The sequence below is a fragment of the Odontesthes bonariensis genome, chromosome 6 (assembly GCF_027942865.1).
Source record: "Odontesthes bonariensis isolate fOdoBon6 chromosome 6, fOdoBon6.hap1, whole genome shotgun sequence".
Classification (NCBI taxonomy): domain Eukaryota; kingdom Metazoa; phylum Chordata; class Actinopteri; order Atheriniformes; family Atherinopsidae; genus Odontesthes; species Odontesthes bonariensis.
The window spans coordinates 13,105,097-13,124,228 of record NC_134511.1 but is presented as its reverse complement, the minus strand read 5'-3'; the positions used below and the strand labels follow the sequence as shown (position 1 = coordinate 13,124,228).

At 38.8% G+C, this 19,132-nt stretch overlaps 1 protein-coding gene across 6 annotated transcripts; it reads right to left on the bottom strand.

Annotated features, from left to right (window-relative positions):
• Positions 1–409: 409 nt before the first annotated feature.
• LOC142382024 (uncharacterized) lies at positions 410–17,013 on the bottom strand. Of its 6 annotated transcripts, XM_075467454.1 has the most exons (19): positions 16,941–17,013; positions 13,846–14,003; positions 12,340–12,491; positions 12,046–12,199; positions 11,645–11,837; positions 10,736–10,830; positions 10,376–10,562; positions 9,246–9,343; positions 7,803–7,956; positions 7,608–7,726; positions 7,365–7,532; positions 7,147–7,260; positions 6,794–6,846; positions 6,395–6,509; positions 4,164–5,235; positions 3,914–4,068; positions 3,341–3,404; positions 3,048–3,249; positions 410–2,584 (listed from the first exon to the last, which is right to left on the bottom strand). In XM_075467454.1, exons 2-19 carry the CDS (start codon positions 13,988–13,990, stop codon positions 2,090–2,092), a joined length of 3,735 nt encoding a protein of 1,244 aa, XP_075323569.1. In that variant the 5' UTR covers positions 13,991–14,003; positions 16,941–17,013; the 3' UTR covers positions 410–2,089. The 6 variants fall into 6 exon arrangements, with proteins under 6 accessions (XP_075323569.1, XP_075323567.1, XP_075323570.1 ...); XM_075467452.1 differs by having other exon boundaries at positions 7,365–7,726; XM_075467455.1 differs by lacking the exon at positions 3,341–3,404 and having other exon boundaries at positions 3,048–3,220; positions 7,365–7,726.
• Positions 17,014–19,132: the final 2,119 nt, after the last annotated feature.

Here is a 19,132-nt window from a genome sequence, read left to right as displayed (position 1 = left end):
TCTCTCTCTCTCTGAAGACTGCCAGTCCTTTACTCAGGCTGTTTGCTTCTTTCGGGTTCAGCCTGAAACAAATATTTGCTGCTTCATTTGGGACGTCTTTCGCTTTCTTTTTAATTGTTGTTGGACTTACCTTCACGTCTGCCAGCTAACCAAACTTCAAGAAGTATATAAAGGAGGACCTTTAATGCTATAATAGTGTCAGAGAGTATAACTGAACATGTATTTCCTATTAAAACACAACCATCAAGCATTTTTCAGGGTTACAGAACCTGGTATATTCACAAAGAGAGTTTTACAATAATGGAGGCAGCTTTAGTCCATGTGGATTAAGGACCTAAACCCAGAGCTGGCAGAGCTTTTTAATACAGAACAGCAAATAACATTTCAACATTTTTAACAGACAAAAATGGACTTGTATTAATGTTTATTAATATACCAATGGTCCCCCTTTGGTTTTTAGAAAAAAAGTGTAACAGTCAAGTACCTTGGTATAGAGAGTAGGTTAAATTACTTGTATACAGTTCTTCAAAAATTGCAATATAATGTCTCCTTGGCTGTTTCTCTATAGAAAAGCTTTTTACATGAACTAACCCACAGCTTTGTTATGAAAATCGACACGAAGCCTATATGACAAATATTATCATCAGCTGCAGATAGGAGTACCGAGAGTGCTTTAGAGAAGCTATGAAATACAACAGGATTCACAGTAATGAAATACGCAGATAATAACACTGTAACTCAGACTCATAGTTAAATGTTTCAATTGGGGAAGTATTATTTCCTAAAACACATGTTCCTTGCCAAGGGCAACATGAGAAGATCAGCCAGGAAACAGTTAGCTTAGCTTAGCATGAAGACTAAAAGTATGGGAAAACAGCTGGCTTGGTCATGTTCAAAATTCATGAATCCCATTCTATCTGTGCTGTTAAAAATGAACAGAAACAGATGAAAAAGAAGAAAAAAGGTTACCAAATCCTTGTATTATTCATTCATTCCACTTTCAAAATGAAACAAAACTCCAACGAACCATCCTCCATTTTCTGGTTCTGTGCTCAAAAACCGCTCTAAATCTATTTTTTTTTTTTATCCAGAAGTTATCTCTACTTTGTGTACTCTGTGCTGTCTACTCGTCCAAAGCTGTGTTGAACTCTTTTGATGATCAGATTGAATACATATACAATGCTAATTTCCTTCTTTTCTTTTTTTTTGTTTTATTAGGAAAGAATGGAATGAGCGGATAAACAAATTGTAACTCAGAGTTTCTTGTCTATGAGGTGGACTTATGGTGTATTTTGACCATTTTCGATAGACTTCATGCTAAGCTGAGCTAATTGCCTTTTAGTTGCCTCCCAACTTTTGACTTCAGCTTAAGAGTATGAAAGTGTTGAGGGGTGTTGGGAGAGTGTGCTATAGCCCTAAAATCCCTTAATGCTTAGTTTATACTTGTTTAGGATCTCGCACGGCAGCGACTGCCAAAATTGACATCACAATACCTGGAGCCCTAAACACTTTGGTGTTATTAAGACAGGTCATGCGGCTCTACATTTTTGTTATCTAGTTATGCTCTATGAGGGACACAGTTGAAAAATAGGAAGACCTGCAGGGAAAAGTGTGATAAGTCTTTCCCTACGGGCCTTTCTCAAATAAGAAAGGCTACTCACAAAGTCAATCTAACATTTGATGTTGTGGTCATTTAAAGCTAAATCTAATTTTCACCATAGAGCAAATATAACATAGATTTAGGGACAAGTCAAACTTGTTTGCATGAGTCATATGTAGGTCTACTCCAGTAATCAAATGTTTACAAGTGGACAAATGTTGTACCTGGTTCAAAATGGATGTTCTACATTCTTAGAGTCAATGGGCTGAATCCATTTAACATTGGGAAAAAATGTCACGGAACTCATTAATATACATATCAATCTCTCAGAAAGAAATGGAAGGAATCCATCCAAAAAAAAAATATTTAAATTAACTCAAAAAATTATTCTAAAAGTAATTCAAGAAATTTGCTAACATTACACTAGTTCATGATGCACATGCTCCACAACTGGAGATTGTTGGTCATATGTCATATGTCCACCTGTCGCTACTTACTGTGATGAAACCTGGCAGTTGATCGGTCATCATTCTCCTGGCTGTTGGCCAACGGGGGACTAAACAGAGGCGCAGTCACTGAGGTTGAATTAGAGACTGAATTGATGTGAGTGCTGGTGCCTACTGCCATCGAAGCTGTGGCTGCTGGGTAGAACTGGACATCAACAGCAACTGTTGTGAGGCCCAAAGAGAGGTGGTGAGTGAGCAGCAGGGGAGGGTTGCCATGTGAGATGTTGAGGCTGTGGTGGATGGGCGCGACTAATGGCTCAGTAGTTTGTAACGTTACAGAGGAATGGAGAGTCTCCTCACGTCTGGATGCTGGGGTTGGGGAAGGAGAAGGGGAGGGTAAAGATGATGGAGGAGGCAAAGTGTCCGGGCATGGGCTATGGTTGTCTCCTCTGTTACTGGTCCAGTCCTCTGTGCATTGCAGCTGGACGCTGGGTTGAGACGAACTGCAGCCCCTCTCTTCCTCAAAGGATGGGTCAATCTGGAAGTAGAGCACAACTCTTGGTAGTAACAATTATTGCTTAACCAAAGCATAGGATAAATCTATGAAATACTGATGATACCACAAGGTACAATGCCATGATATTTCACACACAACAACCTATTGGTAAAGAGAAGAATTATAGGATAACTGACATTACTACTATTTTATGAAAATCCCTTTAAACATGTAGGGCCCTGGATTTGGGCCCCCGAAAATATCTCAAAAATCTTCAAACCAGGGCTGTTACTATAGGAACGAATTCCAAATAATGGAATATTGTCATTCCTGAAGCTAATTTGAAAAACTAATTTTAGGAGATACATCTTCTATGTCTTTTTGTTTATTGTGTTTTTTATTTAGATACATATGATGTCAATGTGCATGTAAGTCTAAGTCTAAGTCAAAATCCCCTTCAAATTAACATAAATATCATGTTGATGTGTTTTGGAACTTTTAAGACCTTTGTGTCAACAATGGGCTCAGGATAGGTTTCCACAGTGACTGAGTGGTTGTCCAGAGTGGGTTGTGTGAGCTGTCGCAGCTCCTCAAACGTGGGCTCCAGCTGCACCGTGACCAAGCTGGGTCCTGGAGGTCTGGCTCGGGTGTCTGATGTGTTGGGGCTTTGCTCAATCACTGAAACACAGTCATCGTCCTCAAAAGCTCTGTGTAAGACACACAGCAATCTTGTTTTTAATGGGGAAAAAAAGTGTTATATATTCTTTTTTTGTGGTGTGTGGTGTTGTTTGTATTCACCTGTTTGTGCGTCCTGCAGATTGACGTTCAGCATTTGTTACTGGGACACCTAGATTCCTCTGAGCTGTCAATGACATCTGATTTAGCTTTAGGAAACAGGTTTTAAGGCTGAATACACTCTTTTTGTATGGAAGAGTTGCATGAGGACATTAACGATATATTTGAAATGAAGTTAGCTTGGCAAAATTATGCTACTTTAGCCAAATTGGTTTGGCTTGACTAAATTATCTTCATATCTAATATGAAGCTGGTTTACCCTTGCTTGGCAAAATTAAACTAGTTTAGCCCAGCAAGTTTAGCTTAGCTTGACACAATTAAGCAGTATTAGCCAAGCTGGTTTAGTTTTGCTAAATAAACTTTAATTAACTTCGTAATCAAGATGAAGCTAGTTTAGCTTAGCATGGCAAAAAGAAACCGGGGGAATCAGGTAGCTAGATTTTAACATCTCAGATAAACATTACATTTAACAGTGTCTCTAAACCTCATTAATTATTATGTGACGCCTTATTAGTTTGAACCATACAAATTGTCTTCAGATTTTCAGATTGTTAGTGTGCTAAGAACTTCCCTGACCTGCTCGACTTGTTGGTACAGTTTCATTCTTCTGGACCACTGAATAGAAGGCAACAGTGATGAAGATGAAGGCCAAAGATGCACCCACTCCCACCACAATGGGAATGTCATGCTTCTCCAGCATAGGCAACCATGACGGCGACTGCTGTGTCAGTCTGGAGGACACAAGACAAACAAAATGTGGCCTCTTGAACACACTGTACAAACTCTTTATAGTTATAAATAATACCATCTTTTGTGTTTTACCTACTTGGGATCATTGCTTGTCATAGGCGACTGGGAGGTGTTCCTCTTTAGCCAGTCTGTCAGCTTTGTGTTGTTGAGTGGTTTCTCTGTCTGTGTAGCATTTAGCTGATCAGACCTGTTGACTGGACGGATGACCTCACTGTCCAACACTGAGGAGCCAGAATCTTGAAGACTAACAATTGTTGAGGAAAGCTGCGGATATTGCAGTGATCCAGGTTTTGAAGGTTGACCATGAAATTGGGATGGCTGAGCCTTTGTGACTGAAGAAGGAGGCAGCAAGGATGGACGAAACGTTGAAAGCTCAAGTTGAAACTTTGGTAAAAAATTTAAGGTGAAGGATTTGTGAGGAGGAGTCTGAGATGCTTGGTGGAGAGTTGATGAGGGCTGCAAATGAATTTGTTTGACTTGAGGAATCAAGGATTGGTCATGGTGGGAAAAAGGTGTATTTGTTACCAGATATGACTCAGCTTGTGAAGTTACTGTGAGGGGGAACCAGTCTGAATGTCTCATTTTAGTTGTGATGACAGGACTTTGTGTTGGAGTTGGTGGATATGAATCAAACTTGAGGAATCCAAACGGTCCACCCACTCTGAGCTTTGATGATGGCTGAGACTCAGTCTTCTCTGTGATTTCACTCTCTAGAGACTCAGCATTGCTGTTAGAGCGCAGAGAATCAGGCTCTGGAAACGATTCCTTAGCGACTTGATGCTGAAATTGTGCACTTGGGGATGTTAATGTCTGACTTTCAGTGAGTTCATACTGAAGGTTTAAACCCAAAACTTCCCTGGTAATTACTGAGGTTGGGCTGCGTGTTGCTGGTGGTTGACTATTTGAAATAAGAAGTGGATCTCTTATTAGTAGCAGTTTGGTGTGGTCATCTACAGACTGGAAGTTTGGATGGGGAGGAGGTGGTAATATTGGAGGCTGCATCTGTGTGATTAATGGCTGAGTTGGATTGGTTGTTTGCTGATTCAGGTGGTGCGGTAAAAAATGCAGTGACCTTGATGGCATCTTAAGCTCAGCAGTGGCTGTCCTTGAAAAGGTTGGTGATGTAGTTGAATTGCTGAAGATGGAGCCTGCAAATTATGTTTGAAAAAGATTAATGTCCTATGTTCTGTCATATGTCCAACACAATTTTATTTTATTTGTTATTCTATAGAAAAATATGATTTTTTACAACTTAGATAATTAACTTGCGTTTCTCATGGTGATAGAAATCAATCAGTTTTCTCTTGAAATGACTCTTATTTTCTTAAGGTAAGGGATGTTTGTGAAAAAGTTTCAATTGTGTGGGTGGATCATTTGGTCTAATCAGATTTCAGCTTCGCATATTGTTTCCATGACTGTTGGAAAGGATCTGTATGTCAATGTAAATCTAGACATGCATATTATTTAGTTTGCTGAGGGTTATGGTTTAGAAGCAGATAATATTGCCTAAAAGTAAGAATGGAAATCTGCGCAACTCTGCTTTTGAGTGAACATACAAAAAAAATCCGAATTAACGCAACAAAATTAGCTTAATTCTCTCATGAAAACAAGAAAAGGCAACTTGTGATCTCAGAATGTTATCAAAGATTATTATAAACAATATGTTTCCTGTTAACGTGTATTATCTTTTCTTTAACTAAATGTTTATTTTGCACCATGAAAACTCTGTCACATCGTGACACTCATGACACAGTCGTGTTGCTTATCCCCAAGAGAAGTCACTACTGCTGCATGGCAAATTTTTCAGTAGAGTTTATGACATATATTGACATTCCACCATGGACATCTAGTCTGGAAAACTACTGAGGTAACAACAGCAGTCTAATTTGCTTTGTTACTCTCATATACCAAATTTGCCTTTGAAGATCTAGCCGACTACACTCATCCTTGATTGGAGAGCTTATATCATCAAAACTATCAAATGCAAACAAATTTGCCCTGCCATAATCATTTTCTTGGTTCACTTATTGTGACAACACTGCCACCACGAGGTCAAATAAGAAACTACAACATTCACTCTAATTTCATTTGATCCATCCATCCATCCATCTTCTATACCCTCTTAATCCAATTAAGGCTTACCATTGTGCAAGAGGCGGCGTACGCCCTGAACGGGACGTCAGTCCACCACAGAGCCACACAGAGACAAACAACCATGCATGCTCGCCCCCTCTCAGGTGAATTTAGAATCCCTAGTTAACCTCACATGCATGTTTTAAGGTGGTGGGAGGGAGCCGGATTACGTACGTATTGTTTCCTTATGCTGTGCCTGCACATCTGGAGGAATTGTTGTTTTAAAGTTCCGCACAGCCATAGAGTCCGCTGACAGGGAAACCAGCAGTGCTTTGCCAACATTAGTGCTCTAGAAAATATTAAAACAAAGGTTGTTATTTCAAGACGCATTTGACACCACCAGAAATGACTTAAGCCACAAAACAAGTATTAAGCAGGTGATAGGCCACAAATATCAGAGCAGTGATGTTACCCACCAATGTCACTACATATTAAAGAGTACACAGAATAATACACAGCTTCTACATAAACTTACACAGAAAAACTGAATTCACAGTCTGCACAATGATCTTAGGAACAAAACAGTGTTGTCACAAAAGTCACAGCAAAGAGTTTCACCACATCATTACTCACAGCAGACAAAACCTTGCTTGTCTGCGTGTCTCTATCAGCTGGATGATCCTCGGCTTAAGGCAAAGAACAGCATGAAAGAGAATCAGCAAGAAAAAGAAGCCCATGCAGGTATGGTCAAAAGCCTCTTGTTTTATGATTATGATGTGTGATGTAAAATATTAGCTCAGTTAGGACCAGTAATAAAGTTGTTACACCAAGTATTGCTTCAATTTAAAATCCTCTTGCATACTACATTTCTGAGGGAGGTAACTGATAAAGAAAAACATACTTCACTTTCACTTTGTGCAATTAAGGTCATTGGTAAAATATTTCCTAAAAAGCCTAAAATAAATGAAGCGCTTACATTGACTTACCTGTGATGGTGAGGACTGTGTGTCTCTGATGTCGCCCGGCTCTGTTCTCAGCTGTACAGAAATACTCCCCAGCATCGGAGTACTGCACACTGGGAATATGCAGGGCTCCCCCTTCTACACAAGCCGTGAGACAACAAATCATGTATTACACACAGCAGGCAAGCTAACATCTGGATTGAATATCAAACCAACTATTAAAGTTATTTTCCACTTCTCACCATCAACGTGTTTGTCTTCAGTGGGACTGATGGGAGATGGTGTCTCCGCTCTGCCTTTCGTCCAGCTGTATCTGATGGGCTGAATCCCCACAGCTCCGCAAGGCAGAACCACTGAAGCTCCAATCTTGCAGCTGACATGGCCAACATAGGTAACTATTATGGGGCTCACTTGGGAAAGAGGAAAAAAAGCAAATAAAGGATTATACACCATCTTCATTGCAATTAAATTACTATGAGTCTTACCAGCAACTCTCAGCAGGGCTGTGCTGTGGGTTTTTCCAAGTGTGTTTGAGGCCTCACACACGTACACAGCCTCATCATAACTCCTGGCTGACTGAATATGGAGACTGGCATTTCTCTGTCTGAATGAGAAGGATATATATGCTCACCAGGCAGTTATGGAGCTGCTTTATTCAAAGCTACAACACGGTAACTCACCCATATGCAACCTTGCCTCCAGTCTGCTTGAAGTGGCCTCTCTTCATCCAGCTGATGGAGGGTAAAGGGTGACCAGACACCTCACACTCCAGCACTGCCCGAGCACCCAGAGGCACCGTCAATACCTGGGGCCACACTTTCACTGAGGGAGGGGCTGCAGGAAAAAGACAAACTATCACAAGCCAGGCTCTTTATTACACTTTTACATTAAACAATGCTTTGCACGCATTGCAAACTCTGCTTGGGTGTTTAAAAAAAACTGCTGGTGATATTTATTTACAAGGTACAGCTATAATTTAGAAAGGCTTTGACACAGTGATCTTTAAGCCCAGACCCTGCTACATAAGTATTCATGGGAACTGCCCAGTCAATTCAATGTAAAGTGCCAATGACACGATTTTTTTTATTGCCCAAAAAAAAGAGCATATCTATTGGACTTGTTTTGGCTGTGACTGAGGGAGAATGGAGGGTAAGGAAAGAGATGTTAAGCCACGCTATTTTTAACTGATTGATGAAAATTTAGGACAACTAGGTATTTCCATGTAGAACATGTAGAACATGTAGAACATGCATTATCCACTGCGCCAATTATTTTTTTCCCCATTTTATATGTGTTTGTTTTGTTTTAATAGACATACCATAGTTTGTGTAGTGGGCATGTCATCCACATTTTCACCGGTATTGTCACCAAGTGCAGAGGAATAGTGGTATAATATTGCTAAATGGAAATAAATTAACCTAATTACTTGAAATAATAGTTGTTTATATATATAAGGAGTGTGGTGACAGCTGGCTGTCAGACAAATCTAAAAGCTCTTCCTTATTATTGTTATTTGGCCACAGGTAGTGCTGTTATGATGTCAGATCTTCCCTGTGTGATTCTCATGGCCAAAAGTATCGATTTAATTAATTTATGACGCTATTAACTTATTCCTCTCTTTTTTATTTTTTATTTTTAGTCTCCTTTTCATTTGGTTTTTGAATTATACACAAAATAGGAGGTAAGGAAATATTCAATTGGACAAACACAAGTCTGCATTAAATAATGTCCTGATTCTGAATCAGCTGAGACCAATTTGAGTTTAGTTAAACAGAAGAATGAAATCTCAAGACACACTCAAATTTGTTTTTGATCTGAGTCAAAGAGCATTGACATGAATATTTCAACTTTATGAATTCAGCTTTAGGCAGCCCTAGATTAACAACATGTCTGATGGTTTGCGACTTTAATCTGATTTGCTCTTGGTGAAATGCTTTGATGGTAATTGACATGAGCTCACCGCACGTGTGATCTTGTCAGAGTCGTGTCAAGATGTCCCCCGCTGTATTTGACACTCATAGGCGCTGTTTTTTTATTTGTGACTATTTGTGACTATCATTTTTCAGAGTTTAGGAAATCTGAGTGTCTAGAACAGCATGGCATGTTTTGTGGTGATGTAATACCCAACACAGTTAGTGTTGCTCTTTTAGAGGTGAGGAATCTTTGAAGGTGGATGTTGGAAGCCCTGCAGAAGTAGCTGCCGCTGTTGTTCTCCAGGATACTAAAGACAAAAATATAAAGGAAAAAAAGACACTCTTGTAAAAACATTTTAAGCCTGACAATAGTGTTTATCAAATCATTTTCACAAGTCATTAATTATATGTTTTCTTTCTTAGAAACCCTCAGTTGACATCCTGAGTATACATTTTATGAAGACTATCAAGGTTAGTTAAGAAAAAGTTGGAATGCTGTATAGAATAAAAACAAAGACAGAAAGCAATGATTTGCAAATCTAAAAATAAAAAACTGAATAATAGAACATAAAAATGTATGTGTTGTGTTAAAAATTGACATTTTACTACTTCATGGCAGTGACATTTCTTAAGAAATGTTAGGATAGGGCCATGTTTACCACTGTGTAAAACCCTCTTCTTTTAACAACAATCTGTAAATATCTGGGAACTGAAGGGACCAGTTGCTGGACCTTTGCGAGAGGAATTCTGAAATATTTAAGGCCTTTCCTGAAAAAGATGTAATCTTGATGGGAACATATATTGCTTTAAAATCTGTACAGTATTTTAATATGTTTTCTTTGTGCTTTTGTGACTGAAAAATTAGATTATGAGATTTGCAAAGGGGCTGCACAGTGATGTTGTGGTTAGCATCGGTTCCTGGTTTGAATCCTGGCTGGTGCCTTTCTGTGTGGAGCATGTTCTCCCTGTGTTTGCCTGGGTTCTCCCTGTGTTCTCCGACTTCCTCCCACCATCCAAAAACATGCATGTTAGGTTAATTAATTAGTCATTCTAAATTGACCCAAGAAGGGAATTAGAGCATGCATGGTTGTTTGTCTCTGTGTGGCTCTGTGATGGACTGGCAACCAGAGTGTACCCCGCCTCTACGCCACTGGCAGCTAGGATAGGCACCTTGCAACCCTGAACTAGATTATGCGGGTATAGAAAACGTGTGGATGGATGGAGATTTGCAAATCATTGCAGTCCATTGAGGTAGTAATTTCAGCACTGGTAAACCATTGGTTTATGCATTTCTTTAATTATTTAGTCATTATTAACATAATGTCTAACGTGTCAGACACCTGTGGAAGACGAGGTCTCCACTGGGCAGCACAGTTGCTTGAGCTGTGGGAGCGAGAAGCTGGTTGTTTCTGAACCATGACACCTGGGCTTCTGGTCTGCTATGTGGAGGCCTGCAGGTGAGCGTAACATTTTCTCCTCTCTTCACTGTCAGGTTTGTGGGCTGCTGCACAAAACTCCAGTCCATCTCTGAAACACAACATTTAAAGGCTCAGACATCATGCATTATGTATCTGTTGACAGTTTTAACAGCATTACAGCTAAAGAGGAGGAAACCAAATATGAGCAGTGCATTTTAGGAGGTCAAAGTATCTAGTTTAATATATATATATCTGTTTACTGCAGATGTTGGTATACAGTACCAGCTGGAAGTAGGAAGGCTGGCTGGGACTTGATTGTCTCCTTCTCGTTTGATGCTTCACAGTGATACCAGCCCTCATCTTCTCTGGTCACATTTCTGTTTAAAACAATCAGAGATTAAACCTCCGTCCAACAGCTGCACAAAATCTCTAAGTAAAAGCATCAAAGCTGCATTAAAAATAATCAAACTCTTGAGCAAACTCAGTGGAAAGTGTAATTGTAATACACCCTAAGACTTAATGCAAAATGTCCTACTTTATGTATGGACACAAAAAACATTAACAGATAAATATCATTATAAGTGATGTATTTTTAAGTTTTAAGTTACGATGGAGATTAGATTCTTTTGTACATAACTGTCCTGGGCAAGACAGGCAGCAAATATAACAACAGACTAGTAGCTGTATACAAAGTTTTTCTGGTTGTTTGGTACACTGTGCTCCAACATGCCGATTCCTATTGGTTTCTTTTTTCTTTTTTTGTGTGTCTAGGATTTTAGATATTTATCCTGAATGTGCTGATATCCCATCTGGTGTCTGTCAGATGAGAGATTACATCCAGCGGTTTTTCCACTTAATTGAATAGTTTTGTAACTGTTATCGCCAGTTTTTTCTTAGCAAATAACAGAGAGCCTTCTTTCCATGTTTTCAACCTGTTGATCATGAGAACGTTACAAAAATAAACATCTTCATTTCTCTTTAAGTGCCCATAGTATTCTTGCTCTGCTCAACCATCTACAGTTTGTATATCCAACTGTCAGAACAAGTAAATGTTTGATTCAGTGCCTGAATCATACAACAGCGTTACACCATAAATCTTTGGATCTGGATCATAAACTGTAACAATAAACTCATAGCTGCTTCATAAAGAAAAAAGAATGAATCTCCCTGCTGTTCTGTGCAGTCTCGGACCTGAATGTGAGCAGCTGTCCATTGTTCTGGAGGCTGAATGAGGTTGAGCAGTTTAGCAGGAGGCAGCTGTCTTTGAACCAATGCACCATGGGAACAGGGAAGCCATAGACAGTGCATTGCATGGAGACTTCGGTTCCCATAGCAATGGTTATGTTGTCAGGGTCCCGTATGATCTGCAGCCTCCTAGGAACCCCTGCAAGCCAGATGGAAGATGTGAAATCCACAGCAAAAAAAATTAAAAATTAATTAATAATAACTTGGGCGAATGGGAGAAAACTTCTGAAAAACATGTTTGCATGTTTTTGCTTTTTTTTCATAGATAATTTCATAAAGTCTGACCAGGATTAGACAAAAAGTGATCATTTGCAAACGAGGAGCTGTGACAAAGAGCATGTGCTCACCTTGCACAGTTAATTTAGCTGGTTTGCTCTTCTTGCTGATGTTCAGGAAATAGTTGTGTGTGACACAAATGTATATTCCATTGTCCTCTAAAGTTACATTGAGAAGGTGCAGAGTGCCAGAAGTCTTCTTTTTTTGACCACCTCCGTACTCCCCCTGAACAGGAAAACATCATTCAAAGCATATAATCATACATCTGAGTCAAATATAGAGCTGATAGAGGACATGTTGTTGTTCTAAGAAGTCATTCAGACCTTTAAAACAGATCCAAATGCTGTTTTTGTTGCAGTTTTTACCTGAAACTGGTTGCCTCTCGTGACCAACTTTCCATCTTTGAGCCAGGTGATGCTTGCAAGAGGTGAACTTTCTCCTGATACACACTGGAAGAAAACTGCCTCTCCTTCTCTGACTGTCAGGTCCTGAGGACTGAAGAAAACATCCTCCAAACCTGGAAGGCAGAATATATTACATATGGTATATCATACATGTTATGGACAGATCATGTGTTGTATTTTCTGTAATTTAATGCCTATTCACAGTATGACAGGATTTAGGCAGTAGGGGAGGAAGTGTTCGGGACTTTATTTTCTTTTTTAAGGAATGTGCTTGTTTACCTGTTTGTCTGTTTTGCCATGAGGTTATGCAACAACTACCAAGATGAAATGGACTTTAGCAGAGAGTTGGAGCATGAGTAAATGAAAGACCCATCGAATTTTGAAGCGCATCAAGACTTCTTATGTTAAAATTGAAAAATACTGGATGCACTCACTGAGCTCTCTTTAGAGCTATTATCAAAATAGCAAAGTGAAAACATTACAAGTAAAGTGTCTTCCTTTAGAATGTGTAAAACTGCATAAATGATCACTTACATTGATGTCAAAGCAGGAAATGCACTGTGACTCATGTACAACTGTTTTTATATTATTATGCTATATTACGTTCATGTATTGTAGATTAGTTTAATCTATGAAAAACATGTTTCATTTTACATGTCTAGCATACATTCAACACTTTACTAAAACACTTTTATCAATTCCTGCTGGGGTTTTTGACAATCAATTGCTCAGCGTGAAAAACATTGAAGATGCCATTTTGCTGGCTGCCTTGGTTACAAGTAAACACAACACCTTACCAGCCACTTTGTTAGAGTTAGAGAGAATCAGGGTTAGAGCTAAAAACAATCATTATTACAGTGCGACCAAACTGCCATCTTTACCTTTCACATGCAGTCATGACCACTAGAGGTCGCACATACTTTGCCTGCATGAGCAAAATTGTATATCAATGCATTTGTTATTACCAGCCCATAACAAAGACACATTTTTCACTTATTTCTTTAGTTGCATCTATGAAAACAAATGTGTTTGCAAAAAAAAAGAAAAAGGAAAAAAAGCCCTGAATATGGTTTGGTATAAGGTCTGGGTGGAAAACTTGTCCAGTCCTAGTACCTGAGAAAATTCCTGGATAAAATCCAGCAAAAGGTCTGAGAGATCCAGCCGGCTCTTGAAAAAAAACTCTGTTTTGCCGTAGAAGTATAATGTTGTGTGGCAGAAAGATATTCAAGTGAAGTGCAAAAACCACCACTTCACTTAAGCTCAGCACCATTGCATTTAGAATGATTTGACTTGATCACGGCGATCGTTTTGCTTAGTGCATTTAGATGACTTCAGGGATAACTTACAATACAAAACCAGATAAAAACAGCATTTCTATGCCAAGTTATTCTACTAATGATCAGATAAACTAACCTACAAAACCAACCATAGGTCTTAGTGGAGTTAATACATCGTGCATGGACTCACCTAGTAAGGATGCAACTGCCAATCCAGACAGGATGAGTAACCAGAGAGGGGAAGTCATCTGTGGGAGCAAACAGATGGAAACACAGACTTGCATCCTACTGCAGAGCTCCCTGGAAGGAACGAAGAAAGCAACATGCAGCTCCATCCATGATGTCAGCCTGGATAGTGCACACATGGAAAAATGCTTTACTTCTCTTTAATCACTTCCTTGTTCACTGATGTTTCTGATTACTGTTTTGTCTCTTCTTAATCTGGCACTCAAAAAAAATCGAAGCACCCAAAGCATGTCTAAGAAAAATCTAGTTAGATACTGTAGGTACTGAATCTTGTACTGCAAAAAAATGCTTTGCATTCAAAGCCACACACTGGGGTGGCCAGGGGATGTAAAACACAGCCACACTGGGGAAAAAAATAGTGACGTTGTCCTAACCTTAACCACCTCGCATTAAATGCTTAACCTGAAACAAATAGTTTTCCATCTGTCCAACAGCATCAACGCAGCAGGTGAAAGCACAAGGAAACAGCAACTGAATGCAAAAGCAACGTTTTAAAGTAAAGTTACTTGAGGGCACAGGTGTCCAGGACAAGACTCGATCTTGACTCTACTTGGCAGCGAGTTGTTCAGTGTCAAACCCCACTGACCTCCATATGTGTGCTCATTAAATGGGATGAGGCAGTCAAAACATGACAAAATCATGAAATGCTGTGACACAAAAAATGCGGCTGTGGTTACAAATTAATAGATTACATTATCTAGAGACAATTTCACGTTTAGGTGTTTGAGGTTTGTTGCCTAGTTTTCTTTTTTTTTCCCTTTTTTAAAACATTTAAAAGGTTGGCATGTTTTTTTGTTTTATGAGCTGTCCAATGTAGCCACTGTAACGTGCATAACTATAGCAATGGCAAAAAACAAAAAAGGTCATTATTATTGTTTGATTACCCAAAATGAAAACAAAATCATGTGATCAATTGTTAGACCCACTAAGCCAAAGTTTTATTTACTGGAACCTTCATAAATACACAGTAACTTTTACATATAGACCTGATATTTAAAACATGGATTGTTAATGACTCAAAGTAAATAATGCTCATCCTGAAACAATGCACCCACCCAGTAACTCAGTGATTTCATGCGCTCAGAAAGTGTTTCGTATAGTTTCCCAAGTAATATGAGTTAATGTTTTGAAATCGCATCCTAAGAAATAAGTGTCACCTCCACACCTGAAACACAGAAGCTGTCCTGTGCACAGATCCATTTTTGATCAATTTCCAGTAAATGCATTCAGCAGGACTGCTGGGATAGGCTCCAGCCCCCCTGCGACCCGACCAACGGATTAAGCTGGTATAGAAAATAGATGGATGGATGGATGTTTTCAGCAGGTGAATTTAACATCCTTCTCTTCTCTTAGCACCCTCCCCTCCCTTTTCCCTTTGCTTCATTCCTATTTTGGTTGTGAATCTGTGGCACCACAGTAAGCTGAGCTTTGTCCTCTTTAGTCCATTGAATGGGCACAGCCACTTTATAGAGCTTGCACTGTGGTCCTCCACTCAATGAAAGTGACATGAAAAGAGGCTGCGGAGCTTTGTACTGTGAGGATCAGTTATTGGTCCTTGCAAGGACAGCCAACCCGTCTGATCATATAGGCTTTCATGATCCTCAGTATGGCCTTGTAAGGGCTGATCCTTTATCGTCTGAATGTGATGTATGATTTTGCTTTTGCGCTGCTGACCATGTAGATTTTTAAGCAACCAAAAGAAAAATGAATGAATGAAAATGAAGGCGGGAAAAAAACAGTTGGTGTGATGGGAATGTGAAAGTACATCACGCTGTGTTGCATTTTGGGACGGGAACAACATGGTCCCTTGTCACCTTAGTTTTTTTTTTTTTCCTCAAAAATATTTGTTAAAATGATGACATTTGGAGGAGATTAAAAGAAATGGAGATAGGAAAGGGAAGAGAAAAGGGACTGTATATGTAGAAATTGAAACGCTCTGCCAGGAAACTAGCAACAGAACATTGCTCTCCTCTGATTCCAGCAAACTGCGGAGTACAACTTTGATCCACTGTTAGCCATTCTATACTGTTAGATACTCATATACAATGCTGAGAGCCTGTGGGTGGGAATGGTTTGACTACCAAAATTAACAACAGATTATTTATAATGTATAGCATGTCATTAAGATGTTTTTAGCCCACACATTCATTTGTGTCCTTTTTTTGATCAGCATTGTATGCATATTTGATTTATTTACGTCGCCTTCTGATGGAGTAAAACTGGATGTGGAGGGGCTGAATAAACTGTGTGTGAGTGTTAGCTGAGGGGTAAATCTGTAAATGCAGTCCAGCTGCCTTCTCAGCAATGTTTGCTGTAAGCTGTCTGACAAAACTTTATACCAAAAATGTCATAGATTAAAAAGATGCAAAGATTACTCTGGTACATATGAGGTATTAAGACGAGCTGTAGCTGTAATTTGCTTTGAGTGCACTTAACCTGAACCACATGCACAGTTCTTAGGATAAATTTACATTAAATTTTTTGCCTGATTAAGGTGCATGTCAGGGGCAAAGTTTTCCTTTCCCTTTTTATGTATTACATATAATGTTGTTCTATTATTTTTAGTTGGTCTACTGCCTTTTAAAAGTACATAAATTGATCAAAATGGATTAATATGTTGGACCACTGCTGCAAAATTATATCCCTCTTTGGGATTAATTAATTATTATTCACTTCAATTTGATTCGTATAATAGGACAAAAGCAGGAATTATTGTGTACAATATACCTTCACACATGATCTGGTTTTTCTTTTTTTTTTCTTTTTAAAAGACGCAATTTTAGCAACTTTAAACTGCTCACATGCACTCAGCAGAGATACAGAGGACATAAAAATTCAGCACCTGTTGTGCAACATGGTGCATGATACATTTGCATGTGTTTGAAAACTAACAGCTGCATGATCAGAGGAGTTTAAAAGCACAAGAACCAAAAATGAATGCACCTGAGACACAGACAACATGGATTTATCATACTGCGTTTACAACATTTTTATCCTACCCTGTACTATTAAAGGATCGGTAACAATGTCTATACTTACTCTACACGTGTCTCTGTATTGGCTCATTCACCTTCATCAGTGTCTGCCGTCTTCTCTCCTCCCGATGCTTCTGCTAAGCAGAGAGAGAACAGCGAGCAACAGCCGCTCATATGTACTGAACACTATCCGCACCCTCCTCCACACATACACACAGACGCGCACACACCATGCATTCTCATTTTAAGCCAACAGCTGTAATGAAGAACAATACCCTTAATTGTGTTCCTAATATTTAAAAGAAAAGCAGAAATGCTAAATGATCTACACACAAAGCAGAAAGTACAGTCTGAAGTGTCCAAGGATGCCAGCAGATTGTTATAAAATAGATAATAAATTTGAAGGAGTTTGCATGACTTGATGGTGATTAAAATTTGCCGTGTACAATTAGGAATAACGGCAAACTGTAGGTCTGTCCATTACTCTGAAAACATGGAAACAGTATGTAGACACAACAGAATTCCATAAGGTTCTGTGGTGTAAATTTGCTGCTAAAACCATAAATTCCTCTGATTTAATTTTTTCCACAAGCATTTTGGAAAACTGCCAGCAGGGACTATCCATTCAGCCATTTGAACATGAAACTGGCAACCCATGTTGGGCACAAGGTCTGATGTTCAGGTGAGGTTCCCAGTTTGCTGGTCTTGAAAAACAATGCTGAAACTGCCAAAGACGTAAATGAACTCTTATGTAAAAAAATATGTATGTTGCTTGCATTAACTAGAACTAAGTAAGGGCAGGGTCATATTTGTGGAATGCTGAGAAGCTGGATTATGTATGGATCCGCATCTTTACACTGTACAGTGCACTTTACACTGCAAAATGCAGATGTTTAAGAACCTTTACATGTCTTCTCTATCTTCTCTGTATTGTACAACCTGTTTATGGTCTTATATCAATGTATTCAACACTCATTGCCTTCTTCAGGAATACCCGAATCATGATTAAAAGCTTGAACTCAAGAACAGCCCTTTCAATGCTGGATTTGTTTATTTGTTTATTTCAAGGATAGCCCCTTGAGATGCATTATCTAATTTTCGAGGGGATCCTTACAAAAACATACATATAATCATCAGTAGTATGAGATCATAATTAAAGGTAAGTCCAAAACAAGATACAAAACATTTATACACAAAATACCCATACTACACACACACACACACACACACACACCCACAATCACTCACACTTAGTGCTCCCCCACGCCTAGCCATCGACCAACCAGTACCTATGTACACATGTACATAAATATTCTTACATACGATACAGTACATACACACATTGTGTACACAACATCAAGGCATAAAGTAAAGCACAGTAGAAAAATCTAAATATAATGGTACTCTAGCACAAGGAACAGGCGAGTAACTCCAGACAGACTGAGTCCAACAGAAACACAAAAACAAGAGCAGGATGTTTGACAATGAGTAAATAAAGATGATTTAAAGATATAAAAAGAAGTGATAGATCTGAGTGATTGCGGTAGTTTATTCCAGTCTGATGAAGCTTTAAACTTAAATGTGCGGCGACCAATTTCTTTCCTGATTCCAGGTGTATAGAAAAATAAATAATCAGTATGCCTTAGGCTGTATTGTGAACGGAAAGGTATAAGATACTGTTTTACTGTAAATACTGAGGGAAATTAAAATAGATGCTCTTAAAAGTAAATAAAAACCAATGAAATTTCCTTCTTGCCTTGGTAGCCAGCCAATTCAAGGACTCATACATTAGACAGTGGTGGGTCCTGTATGGGCACCTCAGAACAAATCTACAAAGACTGTTATATAAAGTGCTTAAATGACGAAGATTTGTTTCTGGGGTGTTGCTATAAATAACATCAGCATAATCAAGAATTGGCAGCACCAGCTGTGTCACAATTCTTCTTCGAACTTGCAAAGAAAAACATTCAACAGAACGGTAAAGTGACTTAAGACGACCATAGATTTTCTTTGTGATTAGGTTGATGTGAGGTTTGAAAGATAGTTGAGAGTCTAGCCAAAGCAAAGGCCTTAATATTTAAATTCATCAACTTTTTCTAGCGCTGTACCATCCAGGTAGTTAATATTCCAGTTGTTTGGTAAAAGCAAAGGATTTTGTCTAGTGCAAAACAACATAAGATATGATTTATTCTTATTCAAAAGCAGGTTATTGCTAGAGAGCCATTTTTGGACTAGATTAAAATCAGACTGTATTAA

What these genes read in the sequence shown, in the direction of transcription:
- LOC142382024 (XM_075467452.1), bottom strand. Translation starts at nt 13,990, where the DNA reads ATGGAGCTGCATGTTGCTTTCTTCGTTCCTTCCAGGGAGCTCTGCAGT. An exon ending in AGCTAAATTAACTGTGCAAG is followed by an intron (nt 11,838 to 12,045) that starts GTGAGCACATGC and finishes TCTGGCTTGCAG; the next exon opens with GGGTTCCTAGGAGGCTGCAG. An exon ending in AGCCCATTGTTGACACAAAG is followed by an intron (nt 2,585 to 3,047) that starts GTCTTAAAAGTT and finishes CTCTACTTCCAG; the next exon opens with ATTGACCCATCCTTTGAGGA.